This window comes from Melopsittacus undulatus, chromosome 2 (assembly GCF_012275295.1).
Source record: "Melopsittacus undulatus isolate bMelUnd1 chromosome 2, bMelUnd1.mat.Z, whole genome shotgun sequence".
NCBI lineage: Eukaryota > Metazoa > Chordata > Aves > Psittaciformes > Psittaculidae > Melopsittacus > Melopsittacus undulatus.
In genome coordinates this window covers 15,431,090-15,455,412 of record NC_047528.1, presented here as the reverse complement: position 1 = coordinate 15,455,412, position 24,323 = coordinate 15,431,090, and the positions used below count along the sequence as shown (strand labels likewise).

The 24,323-nt window shown below is 37.1% G+C and overlaps 1 protein-coding gene across 1 annotated transcript in view; it reads left to right on the top strand.

Annotated features, from left to right (window-relative positions):
- The window catches only part of CWF19L2 (CWF19 like cell cycle control factor 2), a 77,050-nt gene that overhangs the window by 12,934 nt on the left and 39,793 nt on the right, over nt 1-24,323 (top strand). Inside the window, exons 3-9 of the mRNA XM_031049621.2 lie at nt 1,805-1,912; nt 4,238-4,357; nt 5,887-5,980; nt 7,137-7,252; nt 8,752-9,458; nt 10,468-10,564; nt 12,104-12,193. Of these exons, the coding sequence (XP_030905481.2) occupies nt 1,805-1,912; nt 4,238-4,357; nt 5,887-5,980; nt 7,137-7,252; nt 8,752-9,458; nt 10,468-10,564; nt 12,104-12,193 (1,332 nt within the window). The remainder of the gene's footprint in view (nt 1-1,804; nt 1,913-4,237; nt 4,358-5,886; nt 5,981-7,136; nt 7,253-8,751; nt 9,459-10,467; nt 10,565-12,103; nt 12,194-24,323) is intronic.

The following is a 24,323-nucleotide window of genomic DNA, read 5'->3' as shown; positions in this document are numbered from 1 at the left end:
AACCTGTGGCATTTTAGCCTCTGTGGGCACACATGGTTAGTAAAATTATGCTTTATTCTTACTGTTTTGTTTGGGGAAAAATTGTGGTAAAGTTTGTCTTTTTAATGTACTATTTAATCAATTTAAAAGTTGCTATTATAAGCGCTTGTGAATTTTATAATACTGAATTCATTCATTAGGATCTAAGGAATTTATAGTTTTTCAGCAGAGAGAAATTGAAGAAAATCTTCATTCTAAGATAAGAGTGGAAAAATTCGTGGGTTTCTTGTAGTCAGTGATACATGGCAGAATGAGGTGTCTAAAACTGCAAACACTTGACTTCAGTTTTAAGCATGAGTTACTGTTGCATTTTTCCATGGAAACACTCAACAACATGGGAGTTGTATGTGGATCTGAAGGGAGGCTCAAACTTGTGCATTTGAACCTGTAAGCAGATCCCTTCATATGGAGAGGCTTTCTGGCAGCATTGTGTCAAGCACCCTCCCAGTATTTCTGTGCAAGTCAGCACTGTGATACTTTTATTTTATTTTATATTTTCTCTTTGCAGCCAGTCTCTCTTATTGAGTGAAGGAACACACAGTATGAAATCTATTTTCTAGGGACTGGTATCAGAGGTTAACTATGCTTTTCTGTGTGGCAAGTAGCCTAAGGCACAAACGTCCCACATTTCCCATTGGAGTCATCAAAATCCTTCAGATCACATCAATGAGTTCTAGGCTGTCACTGGCTGATACCTTCAATCCAAAGTCTGCTATTCCCATGGCAGGTTCATGTGAATAGCAAAGAAACTGTTCAATAGAGTCCTATTTGCTTCAAGTGTAAAATATCAGTGCAGTTTGCAAGTGTAGGAAGTTGGGTATGAAAATAGGAGGAGATAGCAGGTATAGTGCTTTATATTGTACTGTACTGTTATTGATTTTACATTTTAATGTAAAATATACTTTGTAATTCTTAAATTCTTGAAATTTTGGGTGTTTTTTTTTTGTAATGCCATAAAAACAGTTTAGGTTTTATTTTTATTCTGACAGGTTTAACTTTAGCAGTGTTATGCTGATAAAAGGTCAGTATAAGCTAGTGTTGCATACTATGACATATGGCTGAATGTTTTGATCATGAAGGAGAAATCTCCTATGGGAATATCAGTATTCTGTTTTTATTATCATGAATGGCTTTGGTTGGAAGGAACATTAGAGATCATGTAGTTTCACCCTGCCTGCCATGGACAAGGGCACCTTCCACTAGACCAGGTTTCACCAAGCCCTGTCCCACCAGGTCTTGAACATTTCCAGGGATGGGGCAGCCACAACTTCTTGGGGCACCCTGTTCCAGTCTCACTACCCTCATAGTGAAGAATTCCTTATGTCTAATCTGCATCTACCCTCTTTCATCCATTTCCCCTTGTCCTTATAAAAAGCCTCTCTCCATCTTTCTTTAGGTACTTTCTCCAGGTACTTTCTCCAGGCCCCTTTAGGTACTGAAAGCTGCTTTAAGGTCTCCTTGGAACCTTTTCTTGTTCAGCTTCTCCAGGCTGAACAAGCCCAACTCTCTCAGCCTGTCTCCATAACAGAGGTGTTCCAGCCCTCTGATCATCTTTGTGGCCCTCCTGTGGACTCGCTCCAACAAGTCCATGTCCTTCTTAAGTTGGGATCCCCAGAGCTTGTCAGTATTTCTAATAATAAGCAGTATTATATTAGTAATGCTAATCAGGATCAATACTGCTTATCGGTATACTTGGTAAAGTATTACACTTTATCAACATATAATGTGTTAAAGTGTTATTCTTTCCATTTAACTCTATTTTTAGGATTCTTCAGTTGAATGGGTTGAGTCAAATGTGTCACAGTCATGCAACACAGAAAAGGCTTGGAAGGTCAACAAGCAATCAGATGCTGTGAATGAACCCTCCCTGCAGGTGAGCAGTCTGATAAGTACTCCAGAAATAAAATCAGCATGACTGAATGTGAAATGTGCTTAGGTTTTTTGACAGCTGCTTTGCAATCTGTTGAACAAAATGCATTTTATAGACAAATGTCTTTGTTTAACTAGGTAATGTTGCATTTCATTTATTGGATGACTTCTTTGCCTAATAGTTGCTTAGTACTTAACTACACTTAAAGTTGCGTTCCACCAATGCCTTTCATCATGTTTTTAGGCTCTAGCAACTGAGCTTGATTTTCTTGAAGAGGTCCACTTAAAGACCTTGACTAGCATTTTGCTTTTTCTGCAAAATATCAGTGGCTATTCTACAGTTGAACAAATTTGTGCTTCTGTGACGCTTAAACAGATACAAGGAAGAGAGGTCTAGACCTTTTGGCAACAACAGTGATGGTATCAGTGCTTCTTTTGATCATCCTGGGTAAATCCTGTGCCCAGTAAGCAGTGTTTATTCTGGAAAATTGAGTCATTCTGAAATGAAGTGCTGTGATTTTAGTAACATAAATGTAGTCACATATCATGACATTCTCAGTTGTGTGGAAATTCAGATTTTTAATTTAGTTTCCAATTCCACTCCTGAAAAATGTCCCCTTTTCTGATTCTGAATTTGTGCAACTTGTTGAAAGAAATAAAAAGGATCTCTGAATCATATCTGTCTTCTTGGGAAAGTCTAAAGTAATGAAAAACAGATCCTTCTGTATGTCACGATAATTTATACTGCAAAAACAATTTTATCCAAGTGTTTCTTGTATAAAGTGTGCCTTGTGCTTTTCTATTTTTGGATAAAGAGTTTGCTTTTGAAAGGAATATCCTGGTCATTCCTCCTTTTTGTATTTTGCCTCACATTATGAAGAAGTCTTGGTGCATATAAATCCATTTTCTGTTGGATTAAACTAAATTAGAACATATGGTCTCAAAGTGTACCCAAGATGCTCCACAGGACCAATCTTAGACTAGTCCAGAATGATTACTTAAAACCGAGAGAGAGAGAGAGAGACAGACACCCCACTCCTCATTCCTCCCAACTGCAGATCTGAGGCCTATATAGAAGTCGCAGCCAGACTCCTTTTATTGGTGCCTGACAGGACCAGAGACAATAGGCAGAAACTCAGGAGTTTCTTTGTGAACATCAGGAAACATTTTTTTACCATGAGGGTGACCAGGCACTTGCACAGATTACTAGGAGAGCTTGTAGAATCTTCAGCCCTGGATATTTTTACAGGTTGTCTGGTCATGGTGCTGGGCAACTGCCTCTACATGGCCCTGTTTGAGCAGAGGAGTTTGGCCAGATGACCTCAAGAGGTCCATGTGTATCCACTTCTGTTGATCCATGTTGCTTACTCATGTGGGCATAGACACTACTGAATCACTTGAAGATAAATTATTTTTCAGTTCCTTCTCAGAGGACACTTGAGAAGTGGAATGTTGTGTTTCACATCTGAAACTCTCTGGTGTGTTGCCTAATACAATTTTTAAGTAACAGAGAAAATGCGACATATAGCATCTGTTTGGATTGACAACTCAGATTTGAACGCTACTGAAGATATGAAGAGTCTTCTGCAAGGACATATTTCAAAATAGATGCAATCTTGCCATTTTGGTTGCTTTACTATCCACTGAATCGTTCCAAATACTTATTTTTGTAGAGTAGTTGTTTATAATGTGTATGTCACTGCTTTCTTTTGAGGCTTCAGGTTTTGTGTACATAAAGGTAGTAGGAATATCTAGGCTTTTTATATGTTCCCTTTCTTCAGAGAGTGGTCCTCATTTTTAAAACATCATTGGCTTTGTAAATGCACTTTTGTACCTGTTATTATGGTTTACGGAATTTAGATGTGTAATTGTTTAATTTGAGGGTGCAGTTAGTGCCTAGATGCTTTGAGGTATGAACTATGCTCAGTTACTGATTGTAGATTTTGTATATGCTAGAAGGGATGGAAGAGGTCATGAACTCAGAATTAGTGAGATGAAAAGGAATTGATCTAGATGTACACTGTTCGTTTAAGCAAATAGTAAGCTTTTATATGGTTTGCTTGTTTACTGGTATCTTAAATTCATTGTGAAGATGTATTTCAAATTACAGAAAGACATTTATTAAATTTGCGTAAGTGAATATTAAAAAAATGAAAGATTTGGCTTCCTAAAATCATGTTTGCTTTTCATTGAAGTATTTAATATATGATTGTAAAACCTATGCTGTTTACTTTAAGTAACATTTGTAGTAGTTGCACTGGTTTGATTTGTACCGAAGCCATGTTTTTGTTAGAAGTATGAACACTGATTCTTTGTGTTTATTTTAAAGAGAGAAGAATGGATGAATTTAGACTTCATGTTGTTGAAAACCACTTCATCAGCAGCTGTCAGAGGTGAACGGCACAAAGAAAAGATCTTGGAAAGGCAGAAAACTCAAGAGCTTGAGCAGGTAGGAGGAATTAATGGAGCAACATATTTTTGCATCTGACTAAATTTTGTGTGATGAATGAACCAATGAGTTGGTTCAAATATGTAAGTCTTTGTATAGTTTCTGAATGAATGCCTGATGCATTGTGTGATAGTGATTTTTAATGGAATTTTTCAGTTATTCTGTTTGGGATGGGAGGGATTCATATAGCAGGGTTATCTTGTGGAGAAAAGCCTTTGAACTGACTTTTGGGTCAGGAGAAAGATGGTTTTGTTAGTACTAAGTTCTGTGATATTTGAAGGGCTTTTAGGATGTTTTTATTTAATAACAGTGGCAGACTGCTGGTCTGGACCTATCTCCATGTTGTGTGTGGAAGGAACAATATTCTTTTGTGTCGTAAAGCTTACCTAATTTACTGTGTTAAAATGTAGGGTGCTGCAGCTTGTTTTTTCCTGAAGAAAGAATTCAGAGCAGTTGCTGTACCTTTCATGCTGCAGTTGTGCATGAGCACATGGGGAGAACTGGGTCTGGATGGGGAAGTGGTTGCTGTCACTACATTCATTCTGTTTACACACAGTTGCTGGCTGCTTCATTTGCTCATTCAGCTCCTTAAATGCAATGTAGTCTGATAAGAAAACATAGTTGCTGATCACTATCTAATAGTTACTTGTCCTCACATCTTATAGTAGGCCATTTGTTACTGTTAGATTTTCCAGTTAGTTGTGTTGTGGCTAGGAACCAGATTGACTTGGTGTGCTCTTGTATAGTGCGCGGCACTTTTGTCTTTTGAGAATGGATTAATCTATTTGGGTTTTTCACCCCACATAAGTTTTTACTGAGCACTTTTTCTGAATCATCGAAGGATAAAGGCATGTGGAGATATTAAATCACAAAAATGTCAGCATGCATTATATGGTTAATAACAATTTATATGTATTCTTTATCCTGAAAGAATATGATTTTTGTAGACTTTCTCACCCAACTACTTGTTCTCTGTGCAGGTTTATACTTTTGTGCTTTCTTCACCAGAATGTCTGTCTTTGTTTTTTTTTTATACCCAAAACAGCGTGAGAACAAAGGCATGCAGCATGCCAATGGTGGTGATGAATTGAAGGCAGACCATAGACAAATTCAGAATATAGTGCTGGAGTGCCTAATCCTAATCCACTGCCTTTTCTTCAGTGGACTTCCTTGCCTGGTTCCAGAGAAATCAGTTTACAGAATCACAATAAGCAAACTTGTTTGAGTTTGAAAACCAGCAACTGACGTAAAACTGAGAGCCCCCATAACAGTGGTCCTTCAGATACAAGTACTACACTGGCAGTGCAGTCAAACAGTAAAACTACTTCTGTGTATTAAGGGTACCAACTAAGCACATGTTTGAGAACTTTGACTCAGGATGGAGAATTAGGTTTATTTCCACTGACTTAAGATAGCAGAAGATACGAGTAAGCTCTACTATTCCCACACTGTCTCTTACAAATATTTATCAAATATTCTAGAAAATACAAACCACATGCTATGCACACATTAAAATTATTTCTGTTTAGGCCATGCTGTCTGAGAGAGAACTCAATCCCTATTGGAAAGATGGTGGTACAGGTTTGCCACCAGTGAAGGATGAGGCAACTTCAGTTAAGAAAGGTAAACAGCAACTTTTAGTATGAATATTAAATTTCTGTCTCCAATCTCTGTGTTGCTAACAAGTTACTACTGATCTTAATGTAAAGGAATGCATAATAAAATACAATCTGGTTGAAAATTCCATAGTGAATATTGGGGTTAATATCATAGTATGCTGTTTTGCAGAATTACTTTTCACTGCATTTTAATCTTGAGTGGTTTGACCTTCAACATCTTTACAGAAATTCTCCATTTTGAACTAATTAAAGGAAAGTGTGTTTTAACCAAGACAAGATAAATTGTTGTCATCTCATTTGGTTCCTTTCATTCCGTTACACAAATTAAGGTATTCATTCCTAGAACTCTGAGTCACATTAAAATGAAGTATATTACAGATTCAGTTCATGAAAAATGTAATTTCTGTAACCTTTTCACTTTTTTCCTTACCCTAGGGCTATTCTGCCTATTGCCAGTAAGAGCAGTTCGAAAAATATTTTCTGTAATGTCATGAAGTGTTTATTATGTGATAAGAAGGGTGCTTGTGTTCTGTCAACAAGGAACAGTAGGGTCCCTGGATTTTCTCTCTTTGGGAGCCTTTTCTTGCAGATAGGCTGACCTGCAAACTATTAGCCTCATGCCCACTTCTAGGAGTCACAGAGATCAGTAATCTGTAAGAGGTGACAGGTATCAGTGAATATGTATTCTCAATGTTAAGACCTTTACTAGCTTCTCAAATAGAAAGCAATGTGTTACTCAGATTTTCTGAGAAGGGGAATGCACATGTAAGTAAGGGGTATGCCAAAGAATGGATAGAGGAAGTGGAAACAGTAAGAAGGTTCTATAATTTCAAAAAAAAGCCCCCAGAACTTTTCATATGCCATTTCTGTCTTGGAAACTGCTTGTTGCATTCTGTGATAAAATGGAGAAGCTTAAATTAAATCAGTGTACTAGTAACATCTATCCAGCATAAGCTTAAATTAAATCAGTTTATTGCTGAAGTAAATCCAGCATTAACTTATAAAAACATGTAATTGTATTACTACATTCTTCCTATTTTTCTTTTGCACCCCTTCAGTTTTTACATTAAGTTAAGGCTTAATGTTTTGTACAGAGAAAGGTTAACTAGAAGTAACTGTGGAGATACAAAGCTACAACCTCTCATTGTTTTCTACTTTAGTTACAGTGGTAGAAGATGCCGGATTAAGTTGGTTACGAAAATCATACCAAAGGATGAAGGAGCAGGCTGAGAGAGAGAAAAGAAATGTTGAGGAAATTGTAGCTGAGAGATATGGGGTAAGAATCTTCAGCTAAATCTTTTTCATACTAATAAATGCTTGGAAAAAGTTACTTTCATCTAAAGGCACAAATACTTAACATGTAGTGTAAGACATATGGAAAGGAGCAGGAAAAAAGAGCCTCTGAAGCTTCTCTTGAGTGATGAAGACTTTAAAGCTACCCAGCCTTTTTTATCTTTTTTGTTAAATTTTTTTAATGTATGGGATCCTACACCAAATTTAAAACACATATCTTCTACATTAGGAAGTTCAAATGATCCCAATTACAAAGTACCGGAGTGCTTCCAAAATTATTATATATACTACAAAACATGTTTTGTTCTTGTGCACCCACCAGATGATAATGCACATTGAGAATAACAATAATGCCAGGATAATTTGGAGAGCTATGTCAAATTTTACTGAATATGAATCTTCTGTCCACTTGTATTCTGCTCAGTCCAGATATACAGAAAAAGCTGCTTGCTTCTGAAGGGCTTAAAAGTCTTCAAAGTTTATTTTTAATAAAGCAGTCTGCAATAACAATATTAAGTCTTCAAACTTGCCCCTCCTACATATTATAGTATTTTTTTTAAAGCATTCATTGAAGGTGTAGGTGTTGAATTTTGGCCATGGTGTTACATTTGAGTTTTCTGTGGGCTTTTTAATAAGGATAGGTTGGTTGTGGAAATCCTGGGTAAGATACTATGACTCCATACTATTGTCTTCAAACTGAATTGTAGTCACTCCTGAGTGATGAACCTAACATAGTGCTGGTAGAAATTTTTCAATACCAGTGCTTGAAAAGAATTTTAAGGATCTTTCTCAAGAAGCTAGAGTTCAAACAGTGTGAGCTACTCTGGCTGCTGAAGTGCAGGACAGTGATTAAAAGAGATCTCTGTCTGACTTGCTTGTAATGTTTTTGAAGAGAAAAAAATTAATTGGTGAATTTTCAGCTCAGAAGAGAGAAGAGGAACAGTCCTTATTTTGCATAATTGTCTAATGGGTAGAATGTTTATCCAGAAAGCCAGAGACAGTTGTTCAAAGACTGAAGCTAAAGATTTTGCACCCACTCTCCTGTGTTTTTAACAGTTAAACTAGATTGTAAAGTGGTTTAATGGGAATAACCATTGCTTCTTTAGAAGCTGAGCATCTGGTGAGCAGAAGTGCAAAGTTTATGAGTAAGAAAGACGAAACCTTTCTCTCTTGCTCAAGCCCCAAGTTTCCAGCTTGCCAGGAGGAGGCAGTTCTGAGGCCCTGGTTTTAGCACTTTACTTTAGAGCCATGGAATGGAAGTTAGAAATCCTTTAATCAGAAAGCCTACCCAGCAGAGTATCTTAGGCATGAGGCTCTAAACTCCCTTTTTCATGCTGGTCTTCCTTTCCACTCCATGCCTTGCCCATTGCACTATGATTCATTTTCACAGAATGGTGCCTTGCTTGTAATACTTTGTAGGAAGCTTCACAGCACCCCATGATCTGAAAAGCAGTATGACTGTTCTGTTATTCTTTCTTGCAGTCAATGGAGATATTTCAGTCACGATTAGATGAAGCTGAAAAAATTGCATCGAGAAAGGAAAATTACTATGGAAGTGGAAGATGGAAGAAACCTTACTATTCAGAAAGTGAGAAAGAGAAGAAAGAATGGAATATGAAAAAGGAGACACGAGATGAAGATGGTAGGAACAGGAACACTTTTGGGGGCTATACAAGGGAGAAGTATGGCAAGGGATGGGCGCAAGAAGACAAAGATCACAAAAGAGATATGCCAAGAGAAGACCAAGAACATGGACATGGTAGCACAGACTCAGTATTGAGAGGCTCCAAAGCAGAACAATATTCCCATGAAAAACGAAGTCAGGGAAAGAGTTCATCTCTAAGCAACATGAAACACAGATTTCTGAAACCCTCTGAAGATGATTTATCATCTTCACCTAGAGTCCGCGAGTCACAGCAGTCCTCTTCCAAACTGACAGTTCATAGCTCTTTGAGTAGCCGTTTCCAAAAACCTAGTGAGGATACTGCGCTGTGGAACAAAACGCACAGAGAAGATAACAGTGAGAAATTAATGTCTGATCAAAAATCATCAGGTACTAAGGAACAAGTTCATGACAGTAACAGGGAAAGATCTCCAAGTAATGTAAAAGAGAAGTTGCATCAGGAATACCCACGCGATATCTCCGTGAAGAAACAAACATTATCTGACAGTAAAGCATCGGCTTCTAGGTATTTGACAAACATCTTTACTTGTCTTTGCTGTATTTTTCATGGCAAAGTGTACCAGAAACTGTTGTCTTCTTTATGACAGTATTAGATCTGATTAAATGAGATCTTTTTAGTTAGGAAGAGGCTAGCCTTCCAGCTGCGGCAGCTAAAATGGACCACTGTAGAAGTGATGGACTCCTACTTGACTTGTCTTGGCATATTTGAGAATTTCTAATGATTGGTTATTTTCTGCTTCCTTCAGTTCACACTGCAGTAAATGAATATCTTAGGTAAAAAGCCTACAAACTGATACCTTCGCTGTTGTTAAATTTATAAAATTGAACTTGAAATGTTAGAAAATGCTGACTATAACCTGAAATAATAAATGCAGCAGGGATAGGTTTGCCGCCTGTGATATGAACTCATATGTGAAAGTAGTAGCATTTGAAAAATAGTAGTAGGTATTGACTACAAAAGTGCATTTCTGTGGAAAAGAGGGAAGATGAATAGGAGTGGGAAGGGAGATGCAAACTAGTAAGTGATAGGAAATACAACCAAGAGTAGTAAGGAGGGGTTGTCAAGAAAGTAAGTGGTAGAGAACTGAGTTTTTGTCTACTCAAGGACTCATCTTTTCCAGTATTACCAGCTTGCTGGTTCCTCCAGTGATATGAGCAATGCGATTATTACTGTGAATGTTTTCCTTCAGATCTTCCCAACAATAGGTAGGCATGCTCAAAAGTATTTTAGAGTTAGGATGGTGTTATTTAGTTGCTTGGGAGAGCTGGAAAAGTAAATATTCTTGGTTGGAGTATATAAGGAGGATGATATCTGGAAGTGTTCAAGGCTAGGTTAGATGGGGCTTTGAGCCATGGGCAGGGACATGTTCACTAGACCAGATTGCTCCAAGCCCCATCCAACCTGGACTTGCAGGGGTGGGGCATATATATCAGTACAGTAGGCATATGATATTTGAGTACACAGGTAAATATGACTGTTTTTCTATGAGTTTAGTGCTGCTGGTGTTTTACAGAAACACATCAAATGATGAGCCACCTCGGATCCTTACTGAAGAGGAGATGAACAAACTGGGAGCAAGGATTGTGAAAGCGGAACTCATGGGAGACATGGTAATGCCTATGAAAAATTTTCATGATTTACTGCATTTTTTCTTGAAAGCTGATAGTGATTTAGTTATTTAAAGAAAAAAAGAGTATTCAAGGAAATAAAGTCCTGCAAAATATATCAGTTAGGACTTAAAGATACTGCTTTTACTATAACTTCTGTTTTAAATGCAGTGGTTCTTGGACTAGAATAGAGGTTCAGGTCCCAGGTTTTGTAGGCTAGGCAGCATAACCAAACCCAGTTGTTCTGTGCCTTTGTTATAGTATTTAATGTATTAAGCAGGTAGCAGGTGAAAACTACAAAGCTCCCGATCTGTGTCACAGCATAGACAGTGTCTGGAGCTTTTGTTGTTTCATCAGCTTTGTCACAAGTAGATGCCTGTGGTCTGTAGATCTGCTGTATAAGTATAGTTACTAATTATGATATGGAAATACAAAAACTGAAAGGAACCACAAAGGCCATTACATCCAGCTCTACAATGAGAACAACAGTTAATAATACTGTTAATTTTATATATGCAGTTTTTTAACATATGCACTCTGAATTAGCCAACGGAAAAAAATATAAAAGTAAACGAAAACCCAGACAAAACCTCACAAACATCAATCATAGCGTACATAATAAATTAACTAATCTGTGCCTTGTTGCTCTTTCAATATTTTTTTCATGGCCTTTCCTTGACCAAATTAAAAGTGCAGCTCGTTTAAACAAGTTCATACACACACACACTGGAATACATGGTGATGTAACAGCATGTCCTGGTGGCCAGAGATTATAGTTGACCATGTGGGACAAATGAATTCTGAATCTATTTTTGTTACTGACTTGTTGCTTGGTGTTGATCAAATGATTTAATTTTGGGGCAGCAAGTATTGGCTTGATTGTTGGATTCCAATCAATGAAATGGTTGTATTTCATATTTCATATAGGCTGATAAATTGTGACTTAGCAATTCTTAGCAAACCAAGGTATTCTAAAATGATTTTATTTATTTGATAAACAGATGGATAAAAAACAGTTTACACAAAACAGTTCTTGTTTTCTACCTCTTGTCCATTGTAGTGTCCAAAGTAAGGTTTTAAGTGCCAAAGTTGGGCATGTGGGGTCAAGATATATGAAACTGCATAGAAAAAATGTCTGGGGGATATGTCCTTACTCTCATTACAAACGAATATGTAGCATAACCTGGAAAGGTTATTGACTTGATGTGTTCAGGCTTCCTTGTTTTGCTTCCTGTACACCTATGCTTAGCTATACAAAGCATTTGTTAGTATAAGTGAATAATGTTGAGGCATAATTTTGGCGGGTATTTTTATGACAGTGTGTGTTTCTGTACTTTAAATGCCTCTGTTCTGAACATTATGTTTTATCTCCAGTAAAAAATTGTGTCAAATATATTGAGATGCTTTCTTCAGTCTTTTGTGTCATTACAGTTTAAAAAAAATAACCAAAGCACAAAGAAATGGAATGAGTAGTTAATTCAGATATAAGGTTTCTGTAAGTTTTAAATGGTTAAACTAACGAGTACTACCACTTCTTTGAAGGAGTTAGCTTCAGAACTCCAAGAAGAACTTCAGAATGCTCGCAAATTGAGAGAAACTCAAGGGCAGATTCCGGCAAATTCTGGCAGAGAGGTAAGGGCAAAATATTCTTCTTTTCTTTGCGCTACACAACGGTATTGTACAGGTAGCAGCTGAATTACAGAGAACACAAAATGTACTCATTTACAAGGTGTGATTTTAGGTGCGTTACTTTTCAAATGGAATTGCACTTTTTGGTGGTAAACAAAACCTTCTCCATCATTCTTTAGCAGCTTCCATAGGAATTTTTTTACTGTTAGTATTTTGTAAGTAATGATACATCTTCCATTAAAAATAAACTTTGTATGTGTTGTGTTGACTGTGCTGGCTGTTACATAACTGATGTTACTGAAGAAGCTGCTTCTTCAAATATTGTTCTTTATAAAGGGTGGTATTCAAGAAGTGTAATCTTCTTCCATACCAACTTCGATATAGCTACAAGGAAACAGGGTTAATATCTTCATTTATGAACTCTGTCCTCAAGATGGTGAAGGAACTTTTAGGCAAAAACTAAAGTTATAAACAATCTTTAGTTTGTGAGAACCAGGACTGTTGCCAGTCCTGCTGTTTTGGACTTTCCATGATTTGCCAATTCAAATAGTCCAGTGGAAGGTGTCCCAGACTGTGGCAGAGGGGTTGGAACCTTTGAGGTCCCTTCCAACCCGAACCATTTTATGATTCTATGATTCCTTTACAGATACAGCAGCGTGGTTTATGTTTGTAATTCTGTGAAGGCTGGCTCTTGAACTGCATCATGCAGAACAGTATCAACCTCTTCACAGCTTGCTGTAAAGTTGCTCAACTTCCTAGGTTTGTGGTAAATTGGCAGACTTCTCAAACCATGGTGAAATCCTTGAAGTCTATTTGAAGTCATTTGGGTTTTAATTACTGCTAGGGCTTCTTTTCCAGAAGGTGAGAGTCTTCCTGTACATTTTAGAGGCTTGCTGTCTTTAGGCCTTGTCTGTGCCTGTTTCATGGCTACTTCTAGCCTGTATTATGTGCTATCCTATCCTGTGATAGTTTCCATGGCAGCCCTACTGGTTTTACAACATCAAATTGAGTTTGGAGTACTGGATACAAGCAGAATGTGTATTAAGGACCAATTATATCACCCCATGTATCTAAACAACCCAGATGTTCCAAAACCATCTTGTAACACCAGAGGCCGATTTATGCAGATCTATTTGATACTATATGAATGAGCCTTTCTGTAACATTGACCCCAACCCCCCCCCGCCCCCCAGGGGATGGCCTTGATCAGTTCAGCCACATGTAGGTACAATAAGGTACTTGAAGCAATTTCCACAGAAGTGGTTTTCCAAATGGATGTCTCACTGATTCAGAAGTTTGATAGCTTTGCCTCTGCTGCCAATAATAAATATGAAACATCTGTTTCAGGCAGGTCTGCCTTTAGTTCCTTGTAACAGCATAGCCAGTGTTGTGTTGAAGGGTCCTGAAATGTGGCTTTGCCTTATTTTCACTTCTGTTGGGAGAACTGAGGAGATAAATCAGGAAGCATGAAGGCAATTCTGAATGCATCTCCCTAGGAAGTTTTTTTTCTTTCTTGACTAATTGAGCATGGATCGATTTCCCAATTGAGTTCATGTTGTGACTGAATAAAGTCTCATGCTAGTATAAGAGAGTGTGCATGGGTGTCTGGGGCTTGTACAGAGGAGACAGGATCAATTCTTTTGACAGCAGTGCTGGTTTATTTTGTGTTAAAGTGATGAAGAAACTACAATTGAAGGGACTGTCAAGTGGTAGCTTAAATCCTGGTTTATTTGTTTGTAAGTGAGAATAGAGGCAAATGTAGATTTTATAATTAGTTTGATTTAGGCAAGAATTCTACAGCAAGGAAGCTGAAAAATGTTGTTTTTAAGTACAGCTTTTCAAATACTGATGTTTGATTTTAAAAAAACTTGCATTTATCAGGTGATGTGTTTCACCAGTTACAGATCCTGGTAAGACCACTTTGTTGCTAGTTTACATTTTGGCTAAAGTTATCTGTAGTTTGAAGACCTGTGGTTAGTGATGCATTTAGGTGTTGCAAGTAGGTATTTTGAGATGAAAGAAGCCAACAAGCATCTTTCTGAACCTAGAATACAAGAAAATTGTAAAAGATGCTGAAGCAGAAGTCCATAGCTGCATTGTGAAGTAAGCCCCACTGGATAATTTTATAGCAGATAATTTCTTTGAGGAAGAGTTATTGTTTTTTTTTTTTTTTTTTAATTTTTTTTCTTCTTTGTGCTTATTAGTTAGGCTCATATTTCTTTTAAATGAAGTGAACACCCATGACTAAGAGCATTATAGGTTTTCTGCATGTGAAGGTATCCCGGATTAAAATTCCCTGCAGGCTAAAGGATGTTTGGATTCTCTTAATACTGAAAGAAAATAGTAACTTTTTTGCCTTGAACCATTTTAAGTGGTATTGAAGTGTTTCTTTTATGCATTACAAACCATTTTGCCTGTCTAATATTTGGTTTGCTGGCCTTCCATGTGTCCAAAGTGCAGAAAAGATGAAAATTTATTAGCTGTGCTTAACTTGTTTGTGGCTTTTGAGTAGCTTCATAAATGGAACTCTTGCATGAATCGAGAGATGAATTTTTCAATAAAATTTGGGTGGGTTTTTTTGAGGAGGTTAGTTTTAAATTTATTTGAAGAGAGTTAGTTTCTCTATATATTCCTCTTGGTTTTTTGGTATTTCACAAGGAGTACTGTGGAATGTTGTTTGGGGATAAGAGCTCACTGAATTTTTTTCACATTATTTCCCTCCAGCCCCCAATTTCCAGATCATCTTACATATTTAAATTCTCAATTGTACTTTTTCCTACTTATCTCCTATATCTATCTTTTAAATAAAATATCTATAGATAAATACAGGTGTGTGTGTGTATATATATATATATATATATATATATATATATATACATATACATGAAACCTAAATAGAAGATAAATGATTTTTAATAGCGTCTGAACTGGTGTGCTATTGTAAGTATTTTCTTAGTTAATTGTTCTAGGAGAGCTAAGAAGCATTGCTGTTATCAGGCTTAATGCCTAAGAAGATAGAAATTTTCTGCTCTACAGTAAGCAGAAGGACTGTGGGAGGACACCAATGTGTATCAGGTTACCCTATGTTTTTCCCTGTTGAGTGAAAAGCCCTCAACAACAACGCTTTGTGAAACAGAACACAAGACTACACAAGAAGATAACTGGGGCCATGAGGTAGAGTTATTAATATTTCTTCACACCTCTAAATGTGTCAATATCTGATGTCCTTAAGTGCATCATAGATTATATTCTGTATTATTAAGTAAACATTTTGATTCTAATATCTCTAGATTGGATCATGAAATTAGATTGGAACAACAGTTTAAGTGATCTAGACACTGAACAAGCCTGATTTACGGCACATTGGATTAGATTGCTCTCATGGGGTAGAGGCTCTCTTTGTGTTGTAAATGGAAAGTCTGTGACTAAAGGCACTAATGCCTTTATGGCACTTAATGCCACTAATGCCTGAAACAGGTGTTTCATCTGGTTTTGTGTGCTTAGCTCTAGTGAAAGACATCAGCTTTTCTGAATGTATCATCCTGACAAAGTCCACAGACAGAAGTTAAGTGACGTGGTGTGTCTACTGCACGCTGTCTGAATGTCTCAGCTTGGGTAGACCTCCTTGTTGTCCACTGCAGGTTACTTTAAGCTTGTAGTCCTATGAATTTTAATATGATTATGATTATATTATCTGTTAAGTGAAATTTGGGGCCCTAATGGCTACTGTACCTACACACTTGAGTTGTATGTTATCACAAGGGTGAATTAATATCTAGATTGTGCTTGTTTTGTCTTTACGCTTGGGCAGGAGGCAACCTTCAGAGTCTACTGAAATAAAAAAAAAATGGGTGAATATGCAAAAGAGGCATCTGGGCTGTATGAAAGGCCCAAACCGGATTTAAATATTTTTTATAGATAGGAGTATGTGATGGTTATCTTCAGATGCTTATGTCATGGGCATTTTGAGAAAAGTGAGGTTTCACTTTGAGCTCTAGTGAAGCTGTGTAAGAGTTGGCTGCTGTACCATAGGTCTTCTGATTTAAGGATAGGTGATGAAAACAAGTATGTAATGAATGTAATGAGACAGAAAATTGTGGAGATTTCAGAGTTTAAAAAAAACTTCCATGTGTTCATAGCTTACCTCTAAGTACAGTTTGTGTTTCTCTTATCTGAAAATGTTACGCAACTCTTGATATGAGTGCATTGGTTATGAGGATGTCACCTCAACCATTGTCAGTACCAGTCATAACTGGTGTAATTTATGATTTTATTGTGTTTTATCACTTAACAAAATATATCTTGAACACTAATAGTCATCTGAGGCCCATCATTTGCAGTGGTTTTTAGAGGTACAAAAGATGGGAGGTAAAATTTAAATGAGTAAGAGGCAGAATATAGACCTATAATGATCATCTAGTCTGACAGCCATTTAGTCCAAATTGAAAAGACAGATTGAAAACAAGTGGAAGAAAAGGTGATTCGTCACAGAATGGTTGCTCCAGGAAGTTATGCATGATGAGAGCTTAAGTAGGTTCAAAGAGAGATTGGACGATGTTCATGAAAAACAAATTCCTTGAGAATTGCACAGAAATGATGTCTGGCTTTTAATTCCTGAGTTACAAATGCTTCGAGGCATCCTTCTTTTTGTACTCCAGTAATCATTCACTTTTGGCTGCTGCTGGAGAAGACATGTCGAATTTTGGTTTGATCCAGTATAACTGCTTATGTTTTAATCTTCATATAGAAAGTGTCCTTTATGTCAATTTTAAATAATGTATGATGTGCATTATTTGTGTGCTTTGCTTTTTAATTTTTTTTCCCAGAATTTCCTTCATCTTCTGCTTCCTTTAGTATGGTCCTTGCATAAGAATTAGAGTCAAATCTGCTAAATGAAAAAGAGTTTGCTTTTGTGTTGATACAAACTGACTTAATTGTGTTTATTTTTTTAATCAGAACGTATATTGACATGATGCAAAATTAGGTAAATCTATGCCCAGTCAATAGTGGTGGATGAATGAAGTATAAGTGTATTCATCTTTTAAAACTGTTTTCAATTTCAAATGAAGCATGGCCTATAAGAAAAAAGCTTCTCAACACTAAGCTTTTTACCATTTTCGATAGCAATTAATCTGTCTGCAGGAAACAGAAAGTAGTCTGCTGAGAAATTGATAGAGACAGTTCTGAATAATGATGAATTGTGTTTAAAATAAAAAGTCAATACCAAATTGAATGAAAGGTAGAAGGTAGTACTTTAAGCAAAATAACATGGTAGAGGATATATTGTCATAGGGTATTTAAAAGAAGGGAGCAAAGTTCTGAAAAAGTAAAAAAAAACAAAGACAGGCTTTTCTGTCCTGCATTTGAGAAGTTGTAAGGCAGACAAGAAAGATTTCAGCGTAGGAAATCTTCATATGAATAACTGAATTCTCTGTGAAAGTTCATCAACATTCAGTCTGGTATGATTCATTTAATAAATGTGTTTGAATCATAAGGAATAAAACAGTGATTGAGATATAGGTATACAAAATAATAAAAATAATATAAATATATATTCTACAGGAGTTATACATTCCTCAGGGTAGAGCAAAAAAATCAGAACGAGATCTCCTGAAGGGTATGTAGTGCTTCTATGAAGCCTGTTGGTCATGAAAGATACCTGTAGTGCAGTAGTATTCAGTTTTGGCAGGTACTGTGTTTCACTTTATACTAAGCATCTGACTGATGTGATGCTGCTTCAAATGAGAAAACTTTTTCTGGGTTACTTGTTACATCTGTAAGAGTAACACTCTTCAATCCATTGCTTGTGCATCATGGGTGGAGAAGATTTCTAGGGCAAGAAAAATACTATTTAGCTAGTTTTATGTATAAGTAGGGCTCATCTTTTAGTGAAAACCTTGATAATATCAAGTGCTTCATGTACTTCAAATGCTTCTGTTTTATTTAGTTATTCTTCCTGAGTATAAATAATAATGATGATTAGGTTTCCAACACCTCCTCTTACAAACTACATCTGAACACAAATTTTAATGTATTGAAGGTCTGATGTTTAATTTGGATCCCTGAGATGCATTACAGTTCAGACTGAAAGAGAATTCTTAGAGAACAAGCTCAGTATAAGTTGTTTTTTCTTCTTTTTGAAGAAGTAATGCTAACTGTTTTTCAGAAAGGAAGCTGAATCCAGTGGCTTGGCTTATACCTCCTATCCCATTTATGATAAAATATCAGTCAATGCATTCCATTGTATATAGTTCTGCATTAAGAGAGATGGGATGGAACATGCTGCATCTTTAGAGAAAGTATTTGCAGCACAGTTATTACCTGAGACAAGTAAACCACATGACATGAAGAGTAGCTGAGAGGAATCTACTGTGGAACAAACCTGAAATAATGTTCTATTGGTTCCAATAATGATAATAGGGAAAAATTAGAATATTTATTTTTCATGTTTTCATGATTTGCCTTTTCAAAAACAACTTAAAAATTACAGTGATTTCTTGGAGAAAGAGCCAGTTACCTGAAAGTAAAGTGGTGTGTATGTGTGTGCATGTGTGGTGATGTATATGTACGTATGCATGTAAAATTTAGATAGTGATTAATACTTTGCATTAGGAAGTGAAAGAAAGAAGAAAAATAATCCATATTTCTAATATATATATACATATACATATATATATATGTATTTTTTTGGTTTTGTTTACAAAACCCAACACCACAGAATACCAAATGACCCTGAAAATTAACATTCAAAATTGCAGGTGTTCCAGCATGTTTAGTTTTAGGTTTGGGAACTGAGATTATAAACACAGATATTTTTCTGCAACAAAAATATTTGGCTTTCAAAATTTACCTGTAATATACATTAATAACACATATTTGGGTTGCCTTTCACAGACATACCCACTGCAGTTATAGTAATGTTTTCAGACCTTTGATATATAAAGAATAATATATAAAAATTATTTAAAACTGCTCCTCAGGAAAATACAGCTGAGACATTTGTATGAAAAATAGAATGCTGAGGATTAATGATCCTCGCTAAATGCACAATAAAAATCTGTGCTTTCATTTGGAACTTCAGATGGTGGAGAGATACAGCAGCAGATGGCCTGTTTACTCTCAGCTGTTTTCAGCTCATCATAATTTCTTAATTCCGGCTGTTCCATCACACTTGAATCTTGTCTGAGGGATGGCTGCACCATTCTTTCTTCAGCAGAGCATGTTTTCCATACAAAGAGTTGACTAGCTGTAACAGGAACGGAGAATGATAAAGTTGGTATACTTTTGCAGAACAACTTTAATACTAGTGCATGCTTTTGTTGCTGTCAGTAAGAGAAGATTACACAATTATTTATAAGACAAAAACATATTAAGACAAAGTGGCTTAACTTCCTTAATGTAATTTATAAGAAATTGGTTTTCACAATTTAAAAAGTACTGGTGAAACTGTATCAGTAACTGAGTGCCATAAAATATCTTCTTGGTTTCGGTATATATAAGAGTATTAAAGGGCAGAGTGGATAAACAGAGTTCAAACTGATAAAGGCTTTGGAGTATGCTTTGACAGTAGAAGCAGAAGCCATATCAAAGTGCCACGCAGCACCTGTAGCTGGTGGTGCCATTTTCTCTAGCTCTGTTTTTCTCCCAATACTTTGTTGAATTTCTGTGTATTTTTACTGCTGTATCCACACTTTCACTGTGTTTCCTCAGAGTAAGTTTTGGTTTTCCTAACAAATTTGACACCTCTCCAAACCCAAGAAAAATCAAAAGTAAAAACCTTTGTGGAAACCCTTTCTGGTGCAGTGGAAACTTCCAATCTGAAATGGAAGGTTAGAACCTCACTGATTCTTCTCCTGGTCTTGGTACAGCCTTGGTAAAGAAACGATATTAAACATTTATGGCCTTAAAATAGTTTACGTGTAAAGCCATTTATAAAAGTGTGAACCCTAAATTAACAATTTATTTTGTATGTGTAAGCAATGAAACACAATTATTGTGTTCAAAATTAGGTTTTGAAAGGAGAATTTGATCAACCAATGACTATTGGGACCACCTGGTATTTAGTGTAATTACATGTTAGGTCTCATTAGCTCTTGCTACCAATGTAAAGCAGACGTATTTTATAGAAATAGGCTGTTTAAGAGGAGCACTTAAACTATGCACCCATCCTTCAAAAGGAATGAAGTATTTGGTTTTGGGCCAGCACATCTGGATAATGAGATATGGTTTGTGAGATTGCATGTGTGAGATTTTCAGAGGTTCTTCATGGGTTCTGCACTGACAGCTGTGCAGAGTGGGGGCTCTCCACTGGTGTGTGGAATGAAAGTGCCACTATTAACATCAGTATTAAATTTGTCATTCTGTTCTGCCTTTCTAGGTAGGAAGATGTTATAGGCTCCTTGCTTTTTTGAAGTCTTTCTTCTGATGTTTCCCAAAATACATAGGTGTGATAATGACTTGAGGGTGTGGATATATGTGAGCAGAAGCTCAAAAGGATGCAGAGTAAATCTTCTTCCTCTGCCTTTTTCTTTTTTTTAACCCTTTTTTACATATGCTCCTTTAATAATTCTTTTTTCAGGCTGGACTATTTTTCTGATAAAAATGCAGCTCCCTCATGTATCTGAATTATTAGATTTATTTGACTTAATCTGTTGCTTTCAGTTTTTCTGATACTACAGGCTCTGAAAACACTATATACCAGAGCTGCTTCTTATTACCCTCACGGTTTTATATTACATTTCTGTCTTGGATAAGATGAAATAGGAATTTGTGGACTTGAGAACCAACATGCTGCAATCTTTTCTTTTTTTGTGGCCTGAGTATGTATGTTGTGTATCAGACGTTCTTGTTAGATAAACAAGCTATTTGGTCATCCCACTTAACAGGTTTTCTTACACCCCAAACCTACATGGCTCATTGATGGTATGGTTAAATGACTATCCATTTTGAAGTGTAGCTGACAACATAAAATATCAAACCTGCATGTTTAGACCTTTTTTTAAAGTTGTATTTGCAAAGTTATGTGACTTCTTGACATCCGAAATTATTATTGTTAGACTTTTCCTATTGCTAGGCAGATCACTGGACACATTGCAAGCTCCTGTAAGTTGCACATTACCAGTTCCAGTCTTAATTTCACCTGCTGGCAATGCAACTCTTAGTGATTTTGATCTCAGGTTTTTGTGTGTGGCCATTCTACTCTCAGGATCCTATTCTGATCACCCTGTCTCAGAGATGCTCTAAGAAAGATTTTTGAATGCAGGATGATTGAAGGTATTCAATATAAAGAGGAGATGAATAAAAAAGCCAGGTATTCTGAATAGTAAGCAGTTTAGCTAAATACCCTTTTTTGTAATACAAGAAAAAAAGAATTGTTGAATTTAAAGGGCAAGCGGTTTTATACCAATAAGACAAAATTGTTTACATAACATGTTACTAACCTGTGTCACTCACTGACCTGGGGAAAGAAAGGATAGAGCCTAAACAACGAGTGGTTTTCTAAGTAACTAATGTAGGTGGTTTTTTGGTGTCTTTTTTTTCTTTAGTCTCATGCTTTATACATGAACTTAGCACTACCTGATGAAGATACTGTTATGTAAACTAGTTAATTTCTGTGTTACAGCCTGCATTAAGTTTTCTAATGCTTCTCCTCACTGTTAAGCACAAGGTGCTGATTATGGCAGACCAACCTTCTGATCCTGTAAAACCTTTTTTTTAATCCCATTTTTATGTTAACATTAATATGTAATAGTGATGCTTATTACTATGTTTACTGAGTCTGGATATACTCAAATTTTAACCTAGACAGAAGTTTACTCTTGCTTCCCTTCCACATGCTTCTATTTCTCTTAATTTTCATTGCAAATCAAATATACGAGTTTTATACAATGGACTGCTGCCGCAGACTTGTGACCATGAGCTGGCAGTGTGTGCTCGCAGCCCAGAAAGCCAACCATATCTTGGGCTGCATCAAAAGGAGCATGACCAGCAGGTCGAAGGAGGTGATCCTGCCCCTCTGCTCTCCTAAGACTTCATGTGGAGTATTGTGTGCAGTTCTGGTGTCCTCAACATAAAAAGGACATGGAACTGTTGGAACAAGTCCAGAGGAGGGCCACGAGGATGATGAGGGGACTGGAGCACCTCCCATATGAAGACAGGCTGAGAAAGTTGAGGCTGTTCAGCCTGGAGAAGAGAAGGCTGCATGGATACCTCATAGCAGCCTTCCAGTATCTGAAGGGGGCCTATAGGGATGCTTGTGAGGGACTCTTCAGTAGGGACTGAAACAAGGGGAACAGAAAATCACAAAATGGAATTTATAAACCTTTAGAATTAGTTTTAAGCAATGTTAAGTTCAATGGCTTTGTAATAGTAGCAGTGGAAAATTACTGAGGTGCATAATACATAGAAAAAATAGAGTACAGATAGAGAACATACTGGCACAAGATAAATCGTTATAGTTGATGTGGTCTTAAGAAAAACAGTCTAGAAAAACAGGACACAGGGATAAGGAGTATCTGGGAATAGCAGGTGTCCAGGATAGGCTGTGGGTAAACTAACTGATAAGTAGGAGGATAGGGGGATTATTATGTCTCTGGTGCTAGTGAACCAATTAAACTGGTATGAGCATCTACTGCGCGTGCTTCAAAGGCTGCCAGAAGTGATGAAGATTGTTGGAAGAAGTAAACGACCCTCAGAGACCACCACCACAATTCTGTATGCATGCGGGGAGCTTTCTGGAAAATGATGTAATCCATACGTAGCCTCATGAATATGTATGTATGCCCAGGGACTATATAAGGATGGCTTGTATAGTAATAGGGAGACACACGTTAGGAGGAGTTATCCCCCGTGTCTCCCGGCGCCGCAATAAAGAATACCTGCTTGTCAGCTTGAAAACTTTGTTGGCAAGTTTGTTCCTGGAGTTTTCTCCGAATCAATCTGGCGACCCAGATGGGACTCTCTCTGCTCGGCTGCAGGACCCGCTGAGGACAGGGCTCCCTAGGGCCCTCGGGAGTTTTTCCCGGAGGGACCCCTCGACTCATTCGGATCACTGCGGGAGCAGACAAGGACCATCTTCATAAAAGGTATTCTTTTCTTTTCTATAGTCTGTAAGGTGCAGGGGGCATCTTGCATAAAGACTGCATTGGTAATTGGGTTGGTTTGGTAAGCGTACGCAAGGTTTGGAAGCCTTCCGTAAATCGAGATAAGAAATCTCGTAGGTAAAGGCGTATACCCGGCTGCTAGCGTCCGTTTGGTATACACCCACAAGAAGCAGGGGGCTTCTTGTGGTTTGGGTCCTGCAAGATGCAGTGGGCGTCTTGTAGAAAAGGTTTTGGATTTTACTGGTATACACCCTCAAGAAGCAGGGGGCTTCTTGTGGTTTGGGTCCTGCAAGATGCAGGGTGTGTCTCGTGGAAATGGTTTTGGATCTTGTTGTGTCTTGTGACATTAAGGATTTTGGTCTTGTGATTTTGGTATTGGTGACAGGATATTATAACTGTGTTATTAACTGTGTTTGTTTGGTAGAATTTTAGTCTCTGTCTGTTTCAATTGTTGTAACTGTGTGGAGTGTGTCTGTGGGATCCCTAGTGTGTGTGAGTGAGAGATCGATAATGGAAAATCAGCAGAGTGAAGAGATCATGCAAAAGAGTCCTTTAGGGTGCATTTTGGCACACTGGAAAGAACTGGGAGGGTCTCCTGGGGGCTCAGTAAATAAGAAAATGTTGTCCATCTGTTTTGAAAAATTTTGTAACCGATGGTGGCCTTTGTATACTTTGGAGGATCAGGAAAAATGGCCTAAAAATGGAACCTGAACTATATTACATTGTTACAATTAATGTTGTTTTGAGGCTGCAAGGAAAACAGCATGAAGTAATGTATGCCGGTATGTTTTTCACTTTAAGAGAACACGTGGAGTGACAGATGCAATGCAAAATTAATATGGCTTTGGAAAAGGACAGGGAAAAACTGAAAGTTAAGATGGAGAGATGTTGTTCGGCCTGTGATACTGGGGAAAGATGTTTGAAGTTAAAAAACAGTAATCAGGAAATAGGCTGTAAAATTATCTATCACAGGTACCTCCGAGGAGCACCCTCTGCATCTCTCCTCTCTGATATTCGTAAGGAGTGAGAGA